A 17,243-nucleotide genomic window follows, 5' to 3' on the forward strand; every position below is an offset into this window, starting at 1 on the left:
GCTAGAATAAAACAGAAACTATTCCTAAAATAAAAACCCTTATTGTTATTTCACTTATTCTTATTACTGTATTAGACCATAGACTGTTTAAAATAGGATTAAACCAGTTCTTGATTAAACCTGTTCTATTTGTCTAAACTAAGTTAAAGGTTTTGGTCTTTTTCTTCAGGTTCGTACCAGGTTAGTACAGGTCCATATCAAATGTATTGCATTGCATGATGAAGAATTTAAGCATGTTAGATAAGCATTTAGGCATTTACAAAATAACAAATTTGAGTGCACAATGTTCTCCGGGAACCAATCACGTCGGAGATCTGAACACGCGAGAACATCAGTCGCTGTGCCCTGCACTTTCATCTTCTCGCGATACTTATGAGACTGGTGCTGAATTCAAATTGAACCTTCAACTTTTTGTTTGCCTGCCGAGCGAATCGCCAAAAGCAGCAGCTGACAATAAACCACAGCATTGCTGCTGAAAGTGTAAGTAACCTTTATTGTATAATGGCAAAAACATACAGTTTTATGAAAAATCGTATGGCTAGATTTTGACTAAGTTATGGACGTTAGCGAGAGAACTTAATGGGCTCTTGTCCAGCTATAAGTAACGTTACTAATATTGACGTTAACGTTAACGTTAACGTTTGCTAAACTTGACTAGAAAAGGCTAATATTAACCTCACTTTGTCTAAAACAAACTATTTAAAACATTTTGTCGTTGCTACGGAGAGCTCCATTTCCCAACCTATTTTACTTATGTAGCACAACAGGTTGTCTTGCGATTGTGTCCGCGCGATGCCTACCTACCTCTTCTATTCCCACATGAGGTGGCATGAACGGTGATGTTTTCACTGGGGAAAATGTTTTAGGTTGTATTTATAACTTCAATGATATGCTTATAAGAGTGAGGTTGGTTGCATAATTTCATGTGAGGTGATAATTTCATGTCACACCATTACCTCACTGGCGACCTTTATCAATATTATCCTTTGTTATCCTTTTGCCATGATACTGTTATTCTTTCAAGGCTCTCCTCAAAGATGGCATGCAGCTCAGATGTGCAGCGGCTTCAGCGGAAGCTGAAAGAGAAGGAGGAGGAAGTGCAGAAGGCTGCCCAGTATGGCCTTCAGCTCCTGGATGACCAACTCAATTTGCAGAGCAAGTTGGAGGACCAGCGGGTAGAAATGACCAATGCTATGGAGGTGACGTTTCGTTGAAAACATATCAACTGCTTTTGCAGAGAGTTGCTATAATTAAGAAAAAATGCTGAAGTGTTATGAATGTCAATTATGCTGTAGGAATCTGATTGTAGCTCATACCAAGGAGAGAGGCTAACTGTTTCTTTTCACCATTCTTTAATCCAGACTCTGGAGCAGGAGAAATATTCCCTCCAGCGGGAGGTGGAGCTGAAGGCACGCATGCTGGCCAGTCTCCAGTCCGAGTTTGATGAGGTCAAGAAACAGCAAAGGCACCTCCTGGAGCAGCAAGAATCTCAGCTTGAAAGGAGCCATGCCCATGAACTCAGTGACTACAAGAACAAGGTCCGAATCCTCCACCCAGTTTTCTTTTTTGCAGACAGTTCCTAATGCAGTATGACCTATTTCAATGATCCTCTGTGCAGAGTGAGAGGCTATCCTACTCATAGATTGCATTGTGTACATATTACTGTTTACAGAAATTAGGAATGTAACGATACGTTCAACTGACGATTCAGTGCGACTCATGATTTTCAAGTCACGATAAGATTTATCACAACAGAATAAGCTGCAGACAAATTATGACTAAAAAAATTTCCGTTATGGCACTGTATTGCGCATACACTGACCAATGCATCAGCCATTAACAACGCCCTAATGGCTTTCCTTTAGATGGAGCGCATGATAGTGGAGCGGGACGAGGCACAGCTGGCAGAGAAGCAGCTGCGACACAAGCTGGAGGTGCAGGCCGAGGCCCTGAGCAACAAGACCGAGGAGCTGCGCGCCCTGACCGAGCGAGCCCACGAGACCATGTCCTCTGAGATCTTGGAGCTGCAGGTCCAGAGGATGGACATGGAGGCTGCCATGGTGAGGACCTGAGAAAAATGCTCTAAAGGTTTGCCAACCTGAGGATGGACATGTGTTTTGAATATGTTTAGTCACTATAGTTTGATCATGTTTGCTCATATGGCCTGATTCTTCATACTCATGTCCCCTCTTCTGTGACCTCAGATGAGCAAACTCGGCACACTCAGATTCTAGAGAGCTAGAGATTCTAGTTCGTCCAGATGTTTAATGAATCTTGAAGGTAGTCTTGTCAACTTTTTAGAAGTGTTCACTGTTAATTTTTAACTATTGTATTGATTTGTTTTGTAAGTCGCTTTGGACAAAAGTGTGTGCTAAATTCCATAACCGTAAGCAGTGAGGTCAATGCAGGCCCCTATCTGTATGTAAACTGTGTGCTTTATGCTTCGCAGGCCGACTTGAAGATGGAGCTCCAGGAGTGCCAGTACAAAGAGCAGCAGCTGCAGCTGGCGAACACCAGTCTGCAGCGGCAGGTGGAGCAGCTGACGGAGGAGAAGGAGGAACGCCAGAAGGAAGCTGTCTCTTGCTACAACGCTCTGGAGGTACACGGCACAGAATGACGATTGCTGATTTAAGTATTTTAATTCTGATCATTCTGAAGTGTGCTCACCACAGTATTTGTTCATAAAACTCATTGTCGGTGTGTAGAAAGCACGTGAAACCAATCAGGAGCTACAGATCCAGCTGGACCAGCTGCTTCAAAAGGAACAGGATCCAAATAGCAGAGGAAACTCTCTCTTTGCTGAGGTAGAGCTTAACTGAGGATGTCTTTTTTTTTTTTTTTTTTTCTTCTTCTTCTTCTTTTTTGCTGAGCGAGTCTTCATGTTGCTTGGTGTGCATTGGTGATTGTGGTCATGAGTGTGCTATTGGCCATCCCTCAGGTGGAGGACAAGCGAGCGGAGATGGAGAAGCAGTTGATCAGCGTGAAGGTTCAGTACAAGTCCCTGCAGCAGCAGCATGCTTTCTCTAAGCAGCAGATGCATCGCATGAAGGTACACTTCACAAAGTGCTGTAGCTTTGCTGTGTGGTCCTCTCTGTGTACACTGAAATGGTCTGTGGTGGAGTGTCTGCCCAGGAATAGCAATTTTGTGACCATCCACAGCTGAAAAATGTCATTGCTGTGCCATGATCTGTTTCGACTCACTTTACTAAGGAAGGTTTCCCCATTGTTGATGCGCCACAGGTGCAGATTGCTGCCCTGATGCAGCTTCAGGGGTCGGGGGCAGACCCTGAGCAGCTTGAGCGCATGCAGTCCATGCTGTCGCAGAAGAACAAAGAGATCGAAGCACTCATGACCAAAGTGCGGCAGCTGGAATCTGATCAGGTTAGACTGCTTTTGGCTGACAGCTGTCTCTTGATTCCTGAATGTGAAGTGCCCCTGTGCGAATGACGATTCGATATACCCCTTCATTTTCAGCAGCAGAGTAGTTACTTTCAGTTAAGACAGTGCTTGACACAATAAAGCAGATTAGTAATACAAATGTAATAGAACAGCCTAGAAACTACACTGTTGTCACTAAAGTTTGCATGACATTTAAACAGACAGAAGGTGGTGGTAGATGGTATACAATAAAAGATCTGTTTGTTGAAAGACTTCACATTTTAGCAGTTAGTGATGGCCAGCTAGGCTATTCTTTCCTTAGGTGTCAACAGTTATTGTATAGGTGGACAGGGTGGAGGTAGAAAACATTCCCAGACAGACGTGACTCCTGGCTCCTTACTGAAGTGTGTGTCTTGTCTGGTGTTTTTTTTTTTTTTTTTAACAGATTAGTCTGAAGGCTATGTGCCCATCTGGCCCACCTGCAGACGGTGAAACGCATGACGACACCTACTACACAGATCTTCTTCAGATGAAACTATCCAATTCTGTGTGAGTTACGAATGTCACCCAATTTCCATACATTTATCCAACTTAAATGGGTCAAGTGTCAAGTTAAGTGTACCTGCCATTTGCTTGTTGTATAATCTGACATTATAATTGACAATAGAGACAATAATGTGCTGAAATTGTACTTGTACTTTCACATTATTGTACTTTAACTGTAACTTTATTGTATCTTTAGTCACTTTGGATAAAAGCCTCAGCTAAATGACTAAATGTAAACAATGTTAATGTAAATAGAATGTGTTTATTGTTGTAGTAAGGATTCTGATCAGCTGAAAAAAGAGCTGTCCCTGGAGAGGATGAAGTCTCTGTCGGAGAGCCAGAGGGTGCTAGAGATGGAGAGAAAATTGTTCGCCACACAGCAGGCCCTCAAACAGAGCCAGGGGGACAACATCAGGCTGCAGGTCAAAGTGGAAGAACTGCGTCTCAAATACGAGCCAAGTGGTAACTTGCTTGCTTTGATAACATTCATTTTTGTTTGAGCTTGACCTCAGGAGGTCACTGCTAGCACACTGCTGTTTAGAAAAGCATATGCACAGCCGGAACTTTATATAACATTCTGCAAGTATTGTTTACCACAGCGTTTTTCGCCTGGTAACACGTCTGCTTATGTGCTTTACTACACCACAATTTGTAACTGAAGCACTTCCTGCTGTGGTGTTAAACTGTGGGGAACAAAACAGTCTCATGGTTGTGAAAAAAAGAACTGATGAACTCTGAATAGCAGCCTGTGAAAAGGTTACACAAATAGCAATCACTTTATGAATATCTCTCCCTCTCCATGATGTGCATAATACATTCATTAATGTTGCAAAGGTGACTGGGTTTTGCTGTCATGTGGCAGAGTCATATGTTTGTTTCTTTGCCAGTGTTGTTATAGATGGAATAATGAAACCACACTCAGAGACTGCTGCTGAAATAGTGTTGTAGTAAAATAATCCAAAACACTGCCTTAGGTGGACAGACACTGAGATACAAACATTTTGGACTTGGACAGCCCGTCTTCAGTGTTTTTAAGTTAGAAACTAAAGCATGGGAACGCTGAAGATGAGCTAAGTCCGAAACATTTTTATCTCTGTCAAGGCGTCCATTCTAACGCCTCGTACACTGTTTTGGCTTATTTTAATATAACACTGTTTGAGCATCAGCCAACACAAATACGAATACACAAGCTGTAAAAAAAAAGGAGCAGACACTAACCTCAAATGAACCCTTCTCAGTTTTATTGAAACATTTTATTTGGTATCGTAATTGTTAGTATAGTATACAGTAGAGTATACACTCACCAATTTAGCCTCTAAGTCTATTTAACAAATTGCTAAAGCGGCATGACTTGGAACTAATGGAAGATCTGTGTGTATTCAGAGGTGGGTAAAGGCCGCGTCCAGAAGCGCAGGCGAGAGAAGCTTCCAGTCGATCTCCCCGCTGAAGGCCCTGTGCCGAGCCAAGACGCCCCCCCTGCCATGGAGACCGAGCTGGCCAGCCGCCCAGAGGCTGACCCCTCTAAGCCAGAGCCAGCACCAGGGCCCCCCCAGTGTCCTCTGCAGCCTGCCAATGCCCCGCTCCTAAACCCCACGCAGCCCCGGGACAGCAAGTGTGTGCGCATCTCCGACGAGCCGCCAGTTACCATCCCAAAACCGCCCAGGTCAGTGCCCCTCTCCTCCTCTTCATCAAACTCTTCCTCCTCCTCCTCCTCCTCCTCCAGCCCGGCTCTCTGCCAGCCGATGTCTTTCCTGTCACGGTGTGTCCACTTCGCCCTCTTTGTCTTCTTCCTCTTCCTGGGATTTGTGAGGACCCTCGCTCCGCGTCCTTCACTGCCCTCCCTGCCCCTGCCTTTCAAGGGCCCTGCTGTTGTAGGGAAGAATACTTGCTAGTTGTCCCGCTGAGCCCCTGCAAAGACTGCTGCCAGGACAGGGGTTTGAGTGACTGAACCATTGGCCCATCTTTAAATGGGAATCTGAAGATCAGGTGGTAAACTGAAATATAATCCAGAGTTCACTAACAGCGCATGTTTTAACATTTGGAATGTTGCCGTCTTTCTTCCCCCTCAGTTGTTTGTACAATGTATTTGTATCTACATTTGGTGTAGAATTGTTTCTTTTAGCACAAAGGTACAATGTATAATATTGTACACAGTGCATGTTACTGATCTAAAAGCTGTTACTTATACTCTAAAGTAAACCCATTAATGTGAACTACCTTTTGAGTCTATTTGGAAAAGTAGTACACATAAAGGCATATGTGTATTACTTAATTAATACTACTTAGTACCATGACAGATCATATTACTCTCTGAAAAGGCATAATCAGTTTTTCATCCTTATGTCCATATACATTTTGCTTGTATGTGCACCTGTGTAATTTGCATCTGTTGGGGTGGTGGTTTAAAGGGGCCTGCAACAGTGACCCTTTGAGGCATCAGTCTGTTGGAGAAAGGACTTTGGTTATTGCCTCAACACAAATTAGGTGGTTTTTCTGTAGGTCCCCATCAGAAGAGAGCAGTGTGACAGAAGAGATGGACACCAGGCAGGGAGAGGGGGAGAACTGGCATGGCGAGAGGAAAAAGAAATCAAAGTATCCCACCCCCATCCATGCTGTCCCACATAATACAATGCAAAACCAATGTGCCCAGCAGTAGTTCTGAACTATAACTGATATTGGCTTTTTTACTTATTAGATATAATAAATTAATAAAACAACTACAAAATTGTTGTGCTTCATGTGTTATTTCAGAAAATTCAGTTTGTGGATCACAATCACAAACGGCTGTCTTTCAGTACTGATGCAATGGGCTGCATGCAAGGAAATGAGTAATTAATTTTGTTTGCTGATTATTGCTGCAAAATGACACGATAGAACACGAACACGATGGTCAGATCCAGAGAATGTCTAATAAGGGGAGAACTGCCACTCGGAAAACGTCCTTTTTCTGAACTGGTTGCAGTTCCTCCTGTGGTTCCACATGAGGGCGCTCGTCCACGAGTGCAGAATGCATGGAGGTCTATGGAGCTGTACCCCTCAAAATCCACTTTTCTCGGGTTATAATTTTTTTCAAGTAATTTGAATATTGTATTCGAAAGGGGAGGTAAAGAAAATACACTTGGTTGAGTATTATATTTTTTAAAGTCACTTAATTGTTCTAAAAAGCCTTTCAAACGTGTCAATGACGTCATTCATTAGCACAATGCTAGCGTGTAATGGGCAACAACGACCCAACCTGTAAGAAATCAAAAGGACATAAGTACTCGTTCATTTAACTTTTGACCTATAACCCATGTTGAAGTTATACAAACTACAATCAAATCTGAGATTTGTCAACGACAATCAGGTGAAAGAGACAAATTTAGCCGTCTAGCTCCATTGACTCCCATTCTGCACTCATGGCGATCGCCCCCAGTGGAACTCTGGTGGAACTGCAACCAAAATTCGGTACAATGGGACTTAATACGGAGTGGCCAGGCTCTCCGTAGACGGGCTCTGGTCAGATCGGAAAGTGAAAGAAACACGCGCAGTCATTGCGTCATTTAAGGGGGAAGTTCGGTTTTTGTAACCAATACCAGAGCCCGTCTACTATCCTATTAGACATTCTCTGCCAACACTGAAGCACGCACGACAAAGTGTACACTCCTCCACTTGTGATTGGTCCTTGCGTTTTATGATGACTGGCGGTGTGCTACGTCTGTTTGATTCGCTATTCAACTGCAACCTTAAAGAAAAAATAAGTTTTATCTAATACATATAGTGAGTAGTTGGGTCTACTGAGGAATTTGATGTAAGTAAACTGACGTTAACAGGTTATGTATGTGTAATTTCATCACAGGATCGCTTCCGTCATGCAACAGCTGTCATCTCGAACTGCATGGTTAGCTTCACGTTAGCTTAATTAGTGCCACATCTTAATCTAGATATATGTTTTAAAGCATTAGTTATCTAGAAATCCTCCTTTCCTGACATCATGCCACTCGTTTGTGGGAGACCGAGTAGTTGTAGTAAACTGAGGAAATTGCTGGTCTTCTGGATACTGGGCCTGCTAGTCGTCTTCGTCGTCAGTGATAACGTAAGTTAAACCTGTAATTAAATGACTCCTTCTCCTCCTTCCTGACCATCGAAGCCTCGATAACATCTCTCAAATAAATATGACCATGCTCAGCGCGACATTTATCTACACTGCAGTCTCCTTCAGCCTTGTCAGTCGTGGAGGATTCAGGGTCAGACGGTGGTGATGAGGAGGCCCACGTGAACGATGAATTTGACACTGAAGATCTTGAGGTGTTTCAGCCCACCAACCAATGGCAGACTCTCAAACCAGGCATGTTCTCTACAAGGCCAAAGTCAGATTGCAGCTTCTTGAAACGAAATCGTCATACCTGCTTTTTTGGTAGTGGGAATGTCACAAATTTGATTTGTGTTTCACATTGTATTCAGGTCAAGCAGTTCCAGCAGGCTCTCACGTCAGGCTGAATCTTCAGACAGGACAAAGGGAAGCCAAGCTGTCAGAGGAACAGCAGGCCAAATACCTCAGAGATGGACAGAGGTATGGTGACTAATTGCTGAAATTGTCTTTCCAAAAAGTGAAGAGAGTCTTGAAGACTACAAAGGGGCAGCATTGGCCTACTGGTTAGGGCTTAGGGCTTGGAACCGAAGGGTTGCTGGTTCGATCCCCGACCTGGAGGAAAAATGTGGGTGGGAGAAGTGGTTGAGTACTACTCTTCCATGCCCATATCCACGGCTGAAGTACCCTTGTGCAAGGCACCTAACCCCCTCACTGTACCCCAAGTGCCACTGTTGCAAGGCAGCTCACTGCTCCTGGTTAGTGTGTGCTTTACCTCACTGTGTGCTCTGTGTATCTCACTAATTCACGGATGGGATACATGCAGAGACCAATTTCCTTGTATACGCAAGTATACTTGGCCTATAAACCTGATTTACATTTACAAAGCACTTTGATTGTAATCACTCCTTTGTAATTGTAGTTTCACAAAAACAAACATAACTGGTATGGTATTATGGAACATTATTGCTTTTAAGTGGCATGGAGCAAGATCTAATGGACATGATTCATTTCTTTCCTCAGGGTGGTTAACACTAAGGCCCCATCCTTTACTGCACAGGAGTTGAAGGAAGCCCTGAAGATGCTCAAAGAGGGGGTGGATGACTCCACCAGCCCACAGAGGCAGAAGGTATGACTATGAGTAGAATTGTGAAGTCTTTTCAGTTCCCTTGTGGGCAACAGGAAGCTCTTTAACTGTTGCTATGTAGGAAGAAGAGGCACTGAAGGCGAAATTCCGTCCCCTGGATGAGCTGAAGAGAGACCTGGCTGAGCTTGAGATGCTCGTGGAGACCGACGTGCAGATCATGCGCAGGTTCATCACCCAATTCAACAGTTCCAATGCTACAGTGGAGCAACGGGTCAAAGCTCTTCTTGAGCTGGAATACCTTGTCCACCAGGTGAGCTCCAGCAATGTTGTCAGGATGTCCAAAAAAGGACAGAAGGCTCTTTTACAAACTTTTTTACTCTTCGAGCACAGCCAAGTCTAGTCTAGTCAAAAAAGATGCAAACTTTGTAATAAAACAGGATAGATCCAAAGGTACAGTATAAGTAATTTGAAAACATTAAGACAATTGTAAGATATTGCTGATGACAAACTTGCAGAGGGATAAGAACCTATTTCACAAGGGAGTTTTAACTGCCTAACAACAGTATCATTCATCCACACAAGGAGGCATTGCAGTTGTATAAACTTGGCCTGAAAAGACCAAAAATAACAATTGAGTTAGTTTAAGTGATGTGTTTTTGTAATCTGTTTGATAACACACAGTGTCATAAGCCATTTGAGTTTGTTTTATATCTGCACTATAACAAGAAACATTAAACACTTTCAGATGTGTTATATGTCCCAGACACAAATTTCTTTGGAAAAACATGATTGTGAAAATGTTGTACTTTATAGATTATTCTTACCCCTAGCAAATATTGATTTAATGTTGATTTTTCTCTTGACCGATATGTTTGTTCTGACTGAAAATGACACTGCCACATGCCAAAAGGTCGTAAGCATTTTTATCTTTTTTAACATTTTTATGAAAAATGGCGTGTCCAAAATTATTCATACCCTTTTTAAATAATCAATGGAAACATCTTTATTTGCCATCAAATCTCTCAAAATGGTTCTTATAATACCTATCAGGCAGTCTGCCAAGAGACCTGCCTCAATAGGCGGCATTGGACCATTAAACCACACAATGATCCAAAACATACAGCCAAACAAGGCAAGAAATGGTTAACCGAGAACAATATCCAGACCTCAATCCGTCAAAAAAGTGAGGCCAGAGTGATGGCAAATAATCGTTCCTGACTCAAAACGCGGATTGCTGTTAAAAAGCTGCGGTCTAGAATCAAAGCTTTGCTTTGGACAAAAGCGTCTGCTAAATCCCATAACCATAACCATAACATGACGAGACTTGGTAGGTATTATAAGAACCATTTTGAGAGTTGTGAATGCAAATAAAGATGTTTCCATTGATTATTTAAAAAGGGTATGAATAATTTTGGACATGCCATTTTTCATAAAAATGTTTAAAAAGATAAAACCGCTTTTTTTTTTTTTTATTCCATGTTTGTCCCACATTGTCTTGCAACTTTTTGCCATGTGACAGTGTTATTTTCAGTCAGAACAAACATATTGATAAAGAGAAAATCAGCATTAAATCAATATTTGCAAGGGGTATGAATAATTTTGTTCTTAACAGTATATTATAATATATTTGTTGCATGCGCATGAGGACCATGTCCTGTCTCCCGCCTTTTGCAGTTGCAGCTTCTGGTGGTGAAACCCACTGCTGCTTTGCTCCCACGAGATTACGATGTCCCATATTAGTGTGACGTCCTGATAACGCCACAGCAAAGAGTGACACAATCTCTAATTGGTGTGCAGTCTGTAGAGTTGTGTGGTAAACACCGCCAGTCAGTTCTGCACAGGCCTAGTTTATGTTGAAGGAACCCATTCACTTTACACATAATTGGGTTGGATACCGGATTGACGGCCATTTATAGATGCCCTGTTGTCCTAATTGGCTGACTTTAAATGGTCCAGACATTTTCCCCCTCAGATTAGACTCCGGTACAGGCACAGAGAAAATATATTTTAGTCAGAACATCTAGTTTTCTCATTAGTTTCTACATTCAAAAGAAGAAGGTTTCAAATTCTCGGTCGGTACATCACTGATCAGCCATCTCTTATTTTGGTAGGTGGACAATGCACAAAATTTGGTATCTATGGGTGGAATGAAACTGGTGCTCAACGCTTTAAATGGCTCAGACTTAAGCTTACAAGAGAATGCAGCTTTCGTGTTGGGGTCAGCTGTGTCCAGGTGAGGAGGCGTTTCATTTGCGTGTGTCATGTAAATTATCTCTCATCATTTGAGTATTTGAACAAGAAGCATGCTATTCTTAAGCTGTCATTTTTGTGTAATGGCTCTGGGGGCGTGTTGGGTGTGTGTTTGAGCGGACTTGTCCTGTTTTCAGTAACCCAGCTGTCCAAGTAGAGGCCGTAGAGGGTGGGGCTTTACAGAAGTTATTGACTTTACTTGCCACTCCTCGTCCCATCTCTGTCAAGAAAAAGGTATGTTTTTTGGATATGGGTGGCTATTGCTTTTACGTAAATATTTGGACCAAAATGTAAGACATGTATGTTAATGTCTATGTCATGTCTACATCATGTTTCCTAGTTTGCCACTCTTTTCACTGCTGTCTTTCCTTATAATTTTAGGCGTTGTTTGCTGTTGCTTCACTATTGCGTCACTTCCCCCATGCCCAAAACCATTTCCTTAAGCTGGGTGGAATGCAGGTGCTTGTCGACCTGTTTCAAATGCCTGGAGGAGAGTCTCTGCGCATAAGAATCATCACCCTAATCTACGACATGATCATTGAGAAGGTGAGGTGGAATCTGATCCAGACTACCCCGGAAATAAAAAACATACTAATTCCCACAAGTGCTAGCCTGACGAGCCAGACCCACAGTAAAATGTAGGGCCTGGGCACTTACCGTTCACAGTGCTCAGTCCGAGGGGCGGGATAATCAGTTGTCTTTCAAATTCCCTCTGCACGCAATAGGACAGCGGCAGCGCTATGAGTCCCATGCGTTTCCCACCAGCGGAGCTAGTTGGCTAGTTCAAACGTTTGCCAACTTAATAAAAGCTTAACTCGTGTCACACTGTTCGCCAACAGCAACATCCATCTTATTTGTTTTCAAGTAGCAGGGAATTCAAGCCAAACCGTTGCAACTCTGCCATCAATCATTATGTTAAGCCCACCTAACAACTCTATACACGATTTCATTGGCCTGGTTAAGTTTCGATTTCTGGAGCTCACAAGCCAACGGAGAGTTGCTAGACTAGCCCTGGCAGCAAATGTAATCTGCTGCCGCTAGGGGCGCGTCTAGATTTCTAGGCTACACAAGGGCTGCTCCTAACTACACAGTCTGGTTTTTGTACTCTTCTAGGAATTGATGTTACAAAGTGGCATGGACCAGATTCCTGACTCCTCTTATCAGGAACGTCTGCAGCAGTACGCCCAGGTGTCCTTGTTACCTGTCCTGGCGGAGCAGGGATGGTGCCGCTTCGTGCCTGAGCTGCTGGACTCCTCGGAGCACGATTGGCGGGAGAAGGCGCTGAGAACCCTTCTGGCCATGATGCCCCACTGTCAGGCCGATTTTCGCCAGAACTATGCCCTAAGCCATGTGCTCAGTGACTTGCAGAGGCAGTACCGAGAGCTGGCCCTTACAGAAAAGGACTTGGGAGAGGAGGAGGGCTACTTTGGTGAAATCCTGATCCTACTGGACACGGTTGTGCTGAACGTACAGTGACCCTAAGCTGGAAAGTGGACATCACTGATTGACAATTTCTTTAACCTCATGGCCACAGTTGCTGCTAAAAACCACTATCTTAGAATGAGCGTCTGTGGTTTTCCCACGCGTCAGATCCCAGCCATTCTGAAAATAACTGCAATCCCACTCTTCTTCTGGGAGTGTGATTTTCATGGAATGGCTAAGGCATAAAAAGTCATAATGCATACATTTGCTGGCCTCAGATTGTTTCATTTAACTGAATATATGTTGTATGAATGTAATGTATGTACTGTACATTTTCTCTCATACATTTGGACAGAGAGAGGACTCCTCTACTTTTCTGTAAGTCTTTTGTTTGTAATGGAGAGAAGGACATTTCTTGTATGTTGCCTGTCTCCCTCTGACTGTGAAGGACATGTCACATTTTCAGACAGTAAAGTAATGAGTGAAAACATTGTGGAGTGCTACCGTTAAGTAAATTTATTGCACCTTACCATACATGTCTTCTTAGACATGCTCAATGAGGTTACAGAGCTAAATCGAAAAGCAGAGGACTTTGGAAGACATAAGAGGACTTGAACTAAAAAGGATGCTGTTATTTCCAAGAAACTTCAGTAGTAAGCGTTTGCAGTTATGGCCTTCATCATTGCTGTCCATCAGGAGACAGATGTTTATTCAGCCACGCATGCCCCCTTGTACATGACACGGACATCCTGCCTCTTGTCCCTGGATAAAAGATAGACGTGGGTGAATCAAATATTTAAACATGCCACTGAAAGGGTCCCATCAAGGCTTTTCAAAATGAACCAAACTGTGTCAGACGTGTGTCATGATGACTTATTGAGATCATGAGACCTCTCCCTCCTGAAACTGGGAGTCTCATGGGTGTTGTCTGCCATTGGAGCAGCTGTACCAGCACCTCCCACTCTCACACTTATTTCCCAAAATAGGACACAGTACACTTATAAAAGAACTTATGGCAAACTAGTGATGAAAAGTCAACAACTCCAGATAAAAAAAATCTTCCAAACAATGGTGTTTTGATGTAATTAAAGTAGTGATGATTTGACAGCAGGGGGAATGATGAATAATTCTCTCTGTTTATGACATGTTTATTTAATGTCTGTTCCTGATTCTACTTCATGTGCTATGCCACAGTAGCTGTGCTTCAGTGGGGTGATGTTTTAATTGAAAGGCTTACTTGTTGTCTTGGCAGAGCATGCACTCGGTGCTGTATGTGTGGCCATCGTCTCCACACACAGGGTTGTATTCCCGTGAGCATGCATCACTTAGGTATTGAGCACAGTCTGCCTGTGGAAGACAAACATCTTTTTTGACGCGGACAATATGGTGCGTGTGGTCTACTTCATTTCCTTTCTGCCCATATTTACTTGGCAGAGTAGGAACACATCAAACAGTGACAAGTGTGTTTACGGAACCTTGAACCAATATATTAACTTTGTGTCTCTAAAAACAGGTCTTTCTAGTGGAAAAAACGTCTATATTATGTATGACATCAGATGTCCAGTTGAAATGTTGCTCGGCGTGTTTACACTCACCTCTCTGGGCTCTGGCACAACATTCTGGGCCAAAGCAACTATTAAGGCAAAAAAGAGGGAAAGAGACTGAGTTGTATCAAGACTGAAGTATGACGTATGTTTTCCCCTTTAATGTGGCAATATAGTTCTACAACAAAAGACAGGGGATGATGTCAGTGACTCCAAGGAATGTTGTTGGACAACTGTCTATTGTTTCTAACTGATCTGTTGCATGATAATGATAATCAGATTCTATTTTAACACTCCAAAATAACCCTCATGACACCAACACTTTTTTTCAAAACCTGATCTTCAGGAAGTCAGTTTTGTGATGCCATAACATGTGTTGTGTAAATGTTTATTATACTATAGCCAAGTAAATATTAATCACTGAGATTACAATGTCTGATGGTAAACTTTATCTTCTTAATAATGCTCTATAGAGTAATGTATACATTGTTATGATCTTTGATGTGATTTTGCGAGACCATTGTTTTTTTCTCACTAGTGATCTATACGATACAAACCAATGTGACACTTTTGGTAAACAAGGGATTTTGACAATGTGACAGGTGGCTATGATGGGGAAAATATATCATCTTACAAACCTTTGTTAAAATCACTGTTCCTACCCATCATTGTCTGTAGGCCACTTGAAACAACAAATACCTGTGACAAAACCTAGCCATGTAACTTTTACATGAACAAACTCACTAGGAAGTAAAGTCTAGAAACTCACACTAGCCTACTAACTTCTTGTTAATCCCTTTACTTCTACAGTGTAATTGTTTTAGCATTTCCTGTGACCAATTTATTTATCATACAAAATAAATTACACATCAATGAGGTGAAAATACCATATAAAGCAAATAGTTTGTTCTTAGATAGACAGATAGATAGATACTTTTTTGATCCCCAGGGGAAATTCAAGGTCTCAGCAGCATACATACAACACAAACACATTCTTTAACAGCAGAAAACACATTCTTACCAGACAGGTAAAGGATCATTGAAGCACAGAGTACGATTGTGAGCTTCATGTTGGCTTTCAGGTTGTGATACAGATACTGTGATATTCAGCAGGTGTGTCTTGTATGTCTTCCTGCAACACTATTTAAAATAGTGTGGACTGAAGTCCAGTTGTTGCTCCTCCCACCACCTCCGCTTTGAAAACCTGCTTGGTGACATAACCCACAGCATATTGTTTCACACCATTGCCTTAGTTTAGGACGCTTTAGACACAATAGTTTGTGATGAGTGAGGAGAAAGCTGACAGTGCTATGAGGTGTGCTTTTTTTTTATCGCTCTAGCGTGTTCTTTTGAATATTTCACCATATCATAGTGTTGAGTGTTTAAAATTAAATAAATAAAAAACAGAGCTTATCTTTCATAAATAAACCATGAAAAAAAGAACTTCTTCCTGTTGTGAAAGATGGCAATTGGCAAATATGTAACGCAGAAGAATAACTTCCCTCAAGCATACAAAAGGTTCATAACTTTGACCAAATGGTAAAGAGAACAATAGCCATTAAAGAGAAATATTTTACTTGACATTTGACAGGACTTGACAAGAAGAAACAACATAGGCTACCAATTATGCTTATCTTAGGGCCTCATAAAGGTTTCCTTTTAAAACATAATGAGACATTCCATCCTGAAATGTTGAGAAGAGTAAGTATTTTGATCCTTTGATTTTTTCTCCAGGAAATAACTACAGAGTCTTTTGTTATGTTCAAAATAATGATGTCTTTATATGGCTATATTGCCTGAGCCTATAACAGGGAAATGATCGGTCAATAAACTCAGTGATATGAAATGTTTACATGTTGACAGTTGACAAGTCTTTTAGGTTCAGGAAGCATTTTCAGTGAGTCTCTGGGTTCACTGAAACTCGTGTGTATTATACAGAAGTCAGTTTCGGTTTCTCAGGGATTGCACTGGTTTTGCCTCTGTGAGCCCATCAGAGCAGATAACATTATCATATCTATTTCCCCCTTCTGTAACCACTAGCTATTAGTGTCATGTTTTGACTTAGTTGTCCATTTTTGGTAGGCTTAGAGTATATCTCAATTTTTACTTCAACCTCTGTTTATAGGAAACTGTTTTTTAGTGTGAGTAGGCCTATCACCTACCCTATTTTTCAGAGGGAGCTATATTGTATGCTATTTGTATCTAATTGTGAAAGATTTATTTTAAAAGTTATTTGGACTTGATCCACCTTCTGTATGACCACTCAATTTGTCCATCGGGACATACAAAAGTAATGTAATCAAATCCATGTACTGTTATACCGTTTCTTGACATAGCCTACATAAATAGCAACCTATCTCACAGGTTATCATCGTTATAACAATATTATTCACTGTCACTGCCAAGTGTTGTTGGGGGAACCCAAGCAAATAGATCTGCCTGCCTTCCGTGTGCTGAATGATGACTCACCCCAGCTTAATGTTGTTAACAGCAACACCTTGTTGTGCAAGTGGAAGGTCAGCAGAGCACATGACAAGACCGCCACCTAACAATCTATAGGTGGCAGCAGTGCTCTTCGTTAAACTACCACGGTAAATATTTTGCTGTCCGTGAGACACTCAGCTACAAACTGCTTACAGATTAAATGTAGTGGCTCGAGAAGGACTAGGCCTCGCCTCCATCATCCTATCATTTTCCATTAACTAAACGTCTGTCTTACAGATTATTAACTTTCTGCACTAGGCTTTCGTGTTTCAGGATGTAGCTTTTCAGAGGGCTCAGTTTAATTCAACTAGCCTGTGTCAGATAAAAGTTTTTAGTTTAAATTCTAAGTGAATTTATCGGCTTTAATTACATTCATCTTTTTATGCTGACCCTGGAAGGCATTTGCAATAGGTCTTCTCCAATTGCCAAAACATGTTTATGCAGTGTGTGTGAACATTTGGCA

At 41.9% G+C, this 17,243-nt stretch overlaps 3 protein-coding genes across 3 annotated transcripts; 2 read left to right on the forward strand and 1 right to left on the reverse strand.

Annotated features, from left to right (window-relative positions):
- The first annotated feature begins 351 nt into the window (after nucleotides 1–351).
- On the forward strand, nucleotides 352–6,651 carry spdl1 (spindle apparatus coiled-coil protein 1). The gene is made up of 12 exons (XM_042075221.1): nucleotides 352–480; nucleotides 1,025–1,199; nucleotides 1,362–1,538; nucleotides 1,866–2,060; nucleotides 2,450–2,599; nucleotides 2,706–2,804; nucleotides 2,939–3,049; nucleotides 3,241–3,381; nucleotides 3,824–3,927; nucleotides 4,199–4,386; nucleotides 5,308–5,587; nucleotides 6,424–6,651. The coding sequence occupies exons 2-12, from the start codon at nucleotides 1,038–1,040 to the stop codon at nucleotides 6,578–6,580; spliced, it is 1,764 nt and encodes a 587-aa protein (XP_041931155.1). The 5' UTR covers nucleotides 352–480; nucleotides 1,025–1,037; the 3' UTR covers nucleotides 6,581–6,651.
- Nucleotides 6,652–7,422: 771 nt separating this feature from the next.
- sil1 (SIL1 nucleotide exchange factor) lies at nucleotides 7,423–13,368 on the forward strand. The gene is made up of 9 exons (XM_042075222.1): nucleotides 7,423–7,999; nucleotides 8,116–8,251; nucleotides 8,368–8,476; nucleotides 9,017–9,122; nucleotides 9,202–9,390; nucleotides 11,192–11,313; nucleotides 11,468–11,564; nucleotides 11,712–11,876; nucleotides 12,444–13,368. Exons 1-9 carry the CDS (start codon nucleotides 7,898–7,900, stop codon nucleotides 12,804–12,806), a joined length of 1,389 nt encoding a protein of 462 aa, XP_041931156.1. The 5' UTR covers nucleotides 7,423–7,897; the 3' UTR covers nucleotides 12,807–13,368.
- On the reverse strand, nucleotides 13,246–15,465 carry si:ch211-195b11.3 (uncharacterized protein LOC100334344 homolog). Its single transcript, XM_042075227.1, has 4 exons — nucleotides 15,318–15,465; nucleotides 14,348–14,385; nucleotides 13,990–14,099; nucleotides 13,246–13,514 (listed from the first exon to the last, which is right to left on the reverse strand). Exons 1-4 carry the CDS (start codon nucleotides 15,364–15,366, stop codon nucleotides 13,460–13,462), a joined length of 252 nt encoding a protein of 83 aa, XP_041931161.1. The 5' UTR covers nucleotides 15,367–15,465; the 3' UTR covers nucleotides 13,246–13,459.
- Nucleotides 15,466–17,243: the final 1,778 nt, after the last annotated feature.

Source organism: Alosa sapidissima, chromosome 20 (assembly GCF_018492685.1).
Source record: "Alosa sapidissima isolate fAloSap1 chromosome 20, fAloSap1.pri, whole genome shotgun sequence".
NCBI lineage: Eukaryota > Metazoa > Chordata > Actinopteri > Clupeiformes > Clupeidae > Alosa > Alosa sapidissima.